This window comes from Pinus tabuliformis, chromosome 8 (assembly GCF_031772625.1).
Source record: "Pinus tabuliformis cultivar Carrire ecotype Pingquan chromosome 8, CPIR1, whole genome shotgun sequence".
Lineage (NCBI taxonomy): Eukaryota > Viridiplantae > Streptophyta > Pinopsida > Pinales > Pinaceae > Pinus > Pinus tabuliformis.
The window spans coordinates 526026619-526036023 of NC_142294.1; the positions used below are offsets into that span (position 1 = coordinate 526026619).

At 34.6% G+C, this 9405-nt stretch overlaps 1 protein-coding gene across 1 annotated transcript in view; it reads left to right on the forward strand.

Moving 5' to 3' along the window:
- Positions 1-7997, forward strand: part of LOC149236472 (beta-amylase 2, chloroplastic-like) — a 336854-nt gene extending 328857 nt beyond the window's left edge. Inside the window, exon 9 of the mRNA XM_089372392.1 lies at positions 7783-7997. Coding sequence (XP_089228518.1) covers positions 7783-7811 — 29 coding nt within the window. The 3' untranslated portion in view covers positions 7812-7997. The remainder of the gene's footprint in view (positions 1-7782) is intronic.
- The last annotated feature ends 1408 nt before the right edge of the window (positions 7998-9405 follow it).

Sequence of the window (9405 nt, forward strand, 5' to 3'; positions counted from 1 at the left end):
GGATTTCCTGTTTTGTCCTCATTTCATAAGCTGTAAATTTCCATGTAACTCATCCATACTCGATGTAGCTAGATCTTGTCTTTCTTCTAAAGTTGAGATTTTATAATCAAATATCATTGGGAGAGATCTTAGTATCTTTTGAACAATGAATGTATATGTGATCTTCTCTCCCAATCCTCTCATACTATTCACGATCTTATCAACCTAGAGAAAGTAAGTTGAATTGTCTTCATATCTCTTCATCTTTGGGTGTTCAAATTGTCCTCTATAAGTTTGAATCTTCACTCCTTTGACCTTTTCATCTCCTTCATACACATTCTTGAGCTTGTCCTAGATTTCTTTTGCTAATTCACAATGCATAACCTTGACAAATTATGATCCTATCAACCCTCCTAGAATGACCTGCATAGCTTTTGAATTACTTTCATAGAGTCTTCTTCCAACTGGATCTATTGGAGTAGAGGTTGGTACACCTTGTATTCATTTAGAACAACTTGTCACACATCAACTCCTTGTGTTTGTAATAAAAATCCCATCCTTATGCTCCAAAAGTCATAATTTTTTCCATCAAACAATGGCAGACCATGTTTGTTGTATTCTGCTTGCTTGCCCATGAGTCTTACTAAAATATGTCTTCCAAACTATTTTTGAAGGAAACCGCTCTAATATCAACTGTTGGAATATTCAACAATACTAGGGGGGAGAAGGGGGGATGGGTGTTAATCAGTGTTAACAATTTCAACTTCCAAAAATTGCAAATGCGTCCACTGATATAAAGCAAAGCACATAAATATACAAAGCACAAAGATTTTTATGTGGAAGCCCAAAGCAGGGGACAACCACGAAATGATTTTCTTAATATATAAAGAGTACATTCAAATTTATCAGCACCAACTCAAAGGAAGCACCAACTCCCAGATTTATCAAAGCTTGTACAAGAGTCAATACTAGTCAAAGAAAGTATGCCCTCCTGGTAGTTGTTCCTTGTCCTTCACATAAGCACTCAGTTTCCCAAACACAACCTTCTTAGCAACATAACTTCCCTTAACAAATTATCCTCAGTGAACTTGGCCTCTTTATCAGCGAAACATTACCTCAACAAGCCCCAAACCAGCACTGAAACTTGGACTTTAATGCACCTAAACCTGTCCCTCAAGCAATCAGAACTCGCCTTTGAGAACTCTACCTCCTCCACAGGGTCCAGCCTCCTCAACAAAGAACCATGTTAGATCTCTAAAAGCAAACTTGAAACTCACCTTCAAACACACCAAGATTTAGCCCTCAAAATAGGCCTAGGCTTCAACCTTCTTTGTACTAGAGCTTTGGCCCTGAAATTCAGCCTCAACAAGGACAAATCACTTCTCTCGAGACAATCCTGAAACTCAGTTTTTCACAATGGAATTTGGCCCTCTACACAGATCTAAAATTCAACCTTCAAACATGACATAACTCAGCCCTCAAGAAGAGGTCTGCAATCTTCCTTTTAACCGGGACCAAAAACCTTCAAAAAGTGTGACAAAAATCCTTCCAAAATAAGCCAAAAAATCTTTCCAAAATAAGCCAGAAGCCCTTCAAAATGTTCCAAAAATCTTTTCCTAGAAAGCCTAACAATGTAAACTTTGAAATGGGCACTGTACCGAGTACCCATTTTTTGAGGTAGCAAAAAATCATCGATTTTGAGAAGTGTGATTCAGAATACACATTTTTTTTAGCATATTTTTGACACTTTAAATTTTCTTATGTGTCAAATATGAATATTTTTTTTAAATGTTAGTGATTTTCATGCTAATTTTGAAAAATGTTGATGCAACATCAATCTTTTGTTTAGAGAGTTTATTTTTTACACTTAAATTTTCTAATGTATTAAGTGTGGATAAATTTTTCCATTGTTGGTGATTTTCATGCGGATTTTGAAAAACACCAACAATATTTATTTTAAGGCATATTTTTGACACTTCAAATTTTGTTATATCCTAAGTATACATAATTTTTTTTTTAAATGTTGAATATTTAACCATTTTTCCAGTTGTTTTATTCATCTTCATGTATTTCATCCAAAGATTGTTTTTTAAGGTTTTCCAAATTTTTGTTTTTTCTTTTCCTTTGCAATGTTTTTTCATAATGAAATTTTTTATTTTTTTGGCAAACTTTTAAAAAAATAATAAAATTAATATTGTGAGGTTAAGATTTTTTTTATATTTATATATGGTTAATTAATATTTCCAGGCACATGGTTAATTGGCATATCGAAGGATACTTAAAACTCACTTTGTACTCAAGAAAGGAGGAGAACAAATTCAAAAGGAAGAGATGATTCAAAATAATTGTCACTACAAAATAATAATTTTGAAAACCACACAAAAAATACACATTTTCCATATAGATATAATTTTAAAAATGCGTATTTTTGGAACTTTTCGCTAAAATTGACATGTTAAATAAAACATTTTTATGGAAAAATTAAATAATTTGTTTTTAAAATAACAAATTTTATGAATTTTATATCAAAAAATATTACATTTGAAAAAAAAATCCAAAAAAAATGATTCACATAAAAATTTAAAATACAATTAAATTAAAAAAAAACCAAAACCATTAAAAAAAAGAGAAGAGAGTAAGAAAAAACACATTTAAAAACTTAAAAATTAAAAACATTATAAAAAATCATTAAAATTTTGGGGAAAAAATTAAAAAATTAAAAATTAAAAGATTAAATATTTTAAGAACAAAACATTAATATATATATATATATATATATTAAAAAAAACAATTATGAAAAACTTTTAAAACAATTAAAAACATTAAAAAAACATTTACAATAAATAAATAATTGCGACACCTCGACCGCTGGGCAAGTGGGTTCACACAAGCTCCACCCTCCTAGGGTCGAGGCCCCTAGGCGAGGCTCGACTGCTTTTGCTAACACGAGCTCCACTCACCCAAGGTCGATGCCCCTAGGCGGGGCTCGACCGATTTTGCTCACATGAGCTCTGCGCGCCTAGGGCTAAAGGCCCCTCGGGCCCCTAGGCAGGCCTCGGTCGATTCTCCCTGCCCAGAGGCCTCGACCCTGGGCAGGTGGGCTCATTTGAGCTCCACTCACCAAGGGTCGAGGTCCTTGGGCAAGGCTCGACTGATTCTGAGAATTGGTCGAGCCCCGTCCAGGGGCACGAGGGGCCTCGACCCCTGGGTAGGTGGAGCTCGTGTGAGCCCACAAGCCCATGGGCAGGGCTCGATCGATTCTGAGAATCGGTCAAGCTTGCCTAGGGGCCTCGACCCTGGGTGTATGGGCTCCATACGCCCAGGGTCGAGGTCCCTCGGCCCCTCGGCGAGCTCATCCGATTATGGGAATCGAATGAAGCCGCTCGAGGGGCATCATTTTTTTTTATTGTATTTAAAATTTTATCTATATATTCTTTATAATTGTTTTTTTTTTTAATTTTATTTTTTAATATATTTAAATTTATGTTTTTTTTTTTAATATTTTTTATAATTGTTTTATTTTTAGTATTGGAATGCTTTTTATTTTATTATTTTGAATTGTTTTTATTATTTTTTTAATTTGTAAGCGCGCTTGAGCCAGAGGAGATCTGGGATGGGTGACCTCCTGAGAAGTCCTGGTTACCGGGTGCAAGCCCCGGAAGTGATGATTGATGCTATGTGATTCATTTCATTAGTTTCAATCCCACTTCTTCACCCCTGTGAGCATCACCCGATGCAATGAGTGTTAAGTGAACTATTCAAAAATCATGAGAAATTAGTTAGTTATGACTACCTCTCATGGAAATGGTCATACGTGAATGACTTACTTAACGTAGTTGAATACCAAAATGATATCTAATATAATGCACTGCATAAACCCCCATACTTAAATTCAAAAAAGAGTGAAGGGATCTCTACTTGAATGGTTCATGAGGCACAATACTTGCTAAGGTTTTGCAAATGGGGTAGCACGCTAAGTGGGTTTGATTGTGGGGAAAACTCCACAGTTAAGCGCGCTTGAGCCAAAGGAGATCTGGGATGGGTGACCTCCTGGGAAGTCCTAGTTACCGGGTGCAAGCCCCGGAAGTGATGATTGATGCTATGTGATTCATTTCACTAGTTTCAATCCCACTTCTTCACCCCTGTGAGCATCACCCGATGCAATGAGTGCTAAGTGAACTATTCAAAAATCATGAGAAATTAGTCAGTTATGACTACCTCTCATGGAAATGGTCATACGTGAATGACTTACTTAACGCAGTTGAATCCCAAAATGATATCTAATATAATGCACTGCGTAAACCCCCATACTTAAATTCAAAAAAGAGTGAAGGGGTCTCTACTTGAATGGTTCATGAGGCACAATACTTGCTAAGGTTTTGCAAATGGGGTAGCAAGCTAAGTGGGTTTGATTGTGGGGAAAACTCCACAGTTAAGCGCGCTTGAGCCAGAGGAGATCTGGGATGGGTGACCACCTGGGAAGTCTTGGTTACCGGGTGCAAGCCCCGGAACTGATGATTGATGCTATGTGATTCATTTCATTAGTTTCAATCCCATTTCTTCACCCCTGTGAGCATCACCCGATGCAATGAGTGCTAAGTGAACTATTCAAAAATCATGAGAAATTAGTCAGTTATGACTACCTCTCATGGAAATGGTCATACGTGAATGACTTACTTAACGCAATTGAATCCCAAAATGATATCTAATATAATGCATTGTAAACCCCCATACTTAAATTCAAAAAAGAGTGAAGGGATCTCTACTTGAATGGTTCATGAGGCACAATACTTGCTAAGGTTTTGCAAATGGGGTAGCAAGCTAAGTGGGTTTGATTGTGGGGAAAACTCCACACTTAAGTGCGCTTGAGCCAGAGGAGATCTGGGATGGGTGACCTCGTGGGAAGTCCTGGTTACCGGGTGCAAGCCCCGGAAGTGATGATTGATGCTATGTGATTCATTTCACTAGTTTCAATCCCACTTCTTCACCCCTGTGAGCATCACCCGATGCAAGGAGTGCTAAGTGAACTATTCAAAAATCATGAGAAATTAGTCAGTTATGACTACCTCTCATGGAAATGGTCATACGTGAATGACTTACTTAACGCAGTTGAATCCCAAAATGACATCTAATATAATGCACTGTGTAAACCCCCATACTTAAGGATTATTATATATTTACTTATTTTATTGTTTTTCATTTTGTTTGTATTTTTTAATTGTCCACTTGTTTTTATTTCTTTGGTTAATTATGATTTTTTTCTTTTATATATGTTAATTTTGTTTTTTTATAAGTTAATTTTGTTTTTTTTACATTTTTTATGTTTCTTTTTTTTAATATATACTTTTATTTACTCATTATTATTATTTTTCTTTTTTCATTGTTTTTTTTTTAAGGTTTTTCAGAGTCATGATATTTTATCTTTAACGCCATTATTTAAAAATGTTGAAAAGTTATCCTAAAAAAATATGTTATTCCAGCATCAACACAATTCATTTTCAGGGTGTTTTTTGCACACAAAAAAAAATTGTTTTCACTGTCATTTTTAAAAAATGTTGAAAATTTACCCAGGTAAAAAAAATGTTATTCCATCATCAACATTTTTCGTTTTTGAGCCTTTTTTTCATGCTCTTTGGGGTTTTTTGGCTAGAGTTCTCGTTTTGAGTTTACAGTGCTAGTTTCAAAGTTTACATTGTTGCCTTTCCAAATCAACTCCTTTTCACTTTTGGTTCATGAGGTATGAACCTCAAAACTCTATTTTTTTCGCTTACTTGAACAGATCCAAACTTTCTTGAGGGAGTCCCCTGGAATGATCCCTCTCACGTCTATTTATAGTGCATTTGGGGTCTGCCCCCCTGGTTAGACCAACTTGTGCAACTGGCAAAATCTATAGTGAATATTTAAAAAATCATTTCTCCTCAACTGTGACGAATTAGAGGGAGTACCACATACCATTGGAAAGATCTCAAAATAAGTTTTCCAACCATGTAGGTTGTGCTTCCATTTGAGCTAGGTAAATGGAGTAAAAATGCAGAGTATCCAAATGGGGCATAAAAAATCCAAACACAATTTTTCTAAATGTGTTATTTGAATATATAACTCTCTTTCATTTGGACCACCTTTGACATCAATGACAACTTCTTTTGACATGTGTGTACATCCAATCTTCCCATGTTTTTTTTAAAGAAGGTAATGAAAAACAAGATCCTAGTTTATACTATTTTACCAAAGATAAATGAAGAGAAAACCATATTAGAACAAAAAACAACACTTGCAACATGGATCAAGCAACTAAGAAATCAAGGAATTATTGAATGTCTCATCAAGTGGAAGAGCCTACCAATAGAAGAGGCAATGTAGGAAGATGAGTTCTTCATCCAGTAATATCCACAACTATTTAGCCCTGAGGGAAACACTTGTTTAAAGAGGAGAGGCATGTTAAGTCTTAGATATTGAGTTATTACACTTTATTGTTATAATAATGTTGTTCTTATTGGTTTGCTAGACCCTTTAATTGTAATTGTACTTTGTGGCAATGTAGGAAGATGAGTTCTTCATGCAGTGATATCCACAACTAATTTAGTTTTGAGGGAAACACTTGTCTATAAGGGGAGGGACATGTTAAGTCTTAGATATTGAGTTATTACACTTTATTGTTATAATAGTGTTGTTCTTATTGGTTTGCCAGACCCTTTAATTGTAATTGTACTTTGTCTTCTATATATACCAAGGAGACCTAGTTTTAGAGATCATCTCTTCTTGTGCATTTGCTATATTGTGAAAAGAGATTGCTCTCTCTAAAGAGACTTCTCATTCGTTCTTCTCTCTCATTCCGAAAGTGTGGAGTTACTTTTTTCTTTTCTTTTTTGTTATTTGCATGTTTGGTGCATAATAGATTAAAACACTTATAAAATAACCGAAAGCTAACAAAATGCTTCCGTGAATGGGATAATTTCCACTTTTCTCTTATTTCTTAAAAAGCCACTCTACTCTCGCTAAAATTAATGAAATAACTAGAGTTTAGCTCACCCACTGCGCATGGAAAGAGAATCTACAACATATTGACTTGTAAGACTATGAGTTAATGGACATTGACTTATTAAAACAAGTGTAAATCTAATCTCCATTCTCACCCGCTTCACCCAAAGCCTCTCTTAGCTTCAAAGCTCCAATGTATTCCATCATGAGAATAATGTCATTAAAATCCACTCTAGTAAATGGATTCTAGTAAATGGATGTTACTAAAATTAATGATGCATAGATTATTTCACCCACTATCTATATGAAAAGATTCTACAACATATTGACTTCAAAAGACCTATAAGGAGATTAATTCACCCACTATCTACATGGAGAGATTCTACAACATTACAGCAGAGGAACTATGAATTAATATACATTCACTTAATATTACAGGTACAAATCTAGTCTCCATTCTCATGCACTCCAGCCAAAGCCTTTCTTCCTTGGCTTCAAAACTCATATTTCTTCCATCATGATAAAAACTTTTAAAGAGTACAAATGGAAAAAAACAAGCCTGAGAGAAAAGCATGTTTAAAAATTATACCCTCATTATTTATGTCATATCCCAACATTAAGTATTGGTAGTTTATACATTAAGTATTGGTAGTTTATACCGTGGATAAAAGTGAATAAGGTTCCATATGTATTTAGTGCCCAATCAGGAGTAATAACTTCAACCTAGTGTATGGAATGCGAATGAGAGAATTGTAAATATAGATTCTTTTAAGTTATATTTCACTTATTGAGATGTTTATTGAAATTGAATTGTTTATTTGGCAGGGGAAGCGGTCCTTGACCTTGCAGCCTGATAGTATTTTCATTAGACATTGTGAAATGGGGAAAGCGATAAAAAAAAAAAGAGAAAATATGAATTTTTCATTTTTTATTATAAAATAAGTGCTTTGAAGAGTGGCAGTACAAGTATTTCAAATTTCTTGTGTATTATATTGGCTAACATTGTTTTCTTAATTACGAAAGAACTTTGTTCTCATGTTTCTCGTGTGTGATGTTGGATAATTTAGTTTTGTGGATTATAATGCAATTTTGAGGTCTTCATATTCAGTGTAATCAATAACATTTATTGTTAGGGATAAATTGAAGTTAATATAATTCAAAGTTTTTAATTTTTCAATATTGTAGATATATAATGTGTTTTTTTTTTTAAGGCAAGAATTGTAGTTAGCTTAATTCAGATTTCAATATTGTAAATATATAATGTTCATTGCAAGTTAATCGTCCAAAAAATTATGAAAAACATATTATTGGTTCAAAAAAAAATTGTGAAAAACATACTATTGGTATTATATATTGATAAATATTAAAATGCTTAATACAATTTAGAAATATGCTAGAATATATTTTTTTGGTTATAAAGTAGACACAAAAACAAATAATAGAAAATTAAGAATTTTGTTTTTCGTTAAAGAATATGTCCACAAAACATTTTGAATTTTTTAATTATCTAATTAAATTGTTCACATATTAAATTCTTAAAGTAATTTGAGGTAAATTCCCACTTATAGCTTCCTCAATGGGGGTGTTAACACGGGCAGAGAGGGAGTCTCATTGGAAGTAGTGCAAAATGGGTAACATGTGTCACAATTTGGGGAAAGCGTTGTTGTCGCAAGCTGAGGGATTTGTGTTCTCACAATGTCAATCTCGTCATTTTAAATGCATGTTTATGGCGTTGTGGTGGCCAAGGTATGTGAAGCGTGAGATTGGAGGTGAGGAGTTATCCTCGACCTCCTTCCTTTGGATTCTTTTGTGGTTGTTGTGTGTTGTTTCTTGTTTGGCGGATGCAGCGTCCGAGATCCCACTTCGATTTGAGTCCAGGCCTCTAGTAGTGAGTTTGGAGGTACATGATTCCCCTTTTTTGGTTCTGAATTGTGTCAAAGGTTGCTTGCTTGTTTTACGAGAGCTTAATCTCTCTGTGTGGGTCATAGTTTGGTCAATTAGTGTATGTATGCTCCAAGTCGTTCCCTTTGGTTGCATATGTATTACTCTATTGTGGTCCTTAGGCTATGTGAAGTGGACTTTTTTTACGACAATGTCTAGTTTCTCCTTTTATTTTAATTCATATTTCGCCTTTCTACTATTGTTGAGTATTTTGGGCATTGGTTTCAACCTTGCTCTAGGTTTGAGTGTTGAGATTGCTCTTGCCCTATATTTGCGTAATTCTATTTGCCTAGTATGGTATTGGGGTTTTTATTGTGATATGCCTCTATATTGTGGGGAATTTGATAAGCTTATGGGGTTTGGTCCTCTAGTGTAGCAAGTGTGTGACGAACTATTGATCTTTAGCTCAGGGTTTCAAGGATTGGTGCTTCATTCTTCATATTGCTTTGTTGGTAGATGGTCTCTTATTGGTTTCCCTATTTGTTCCTTTGTCATTGTACTCATACC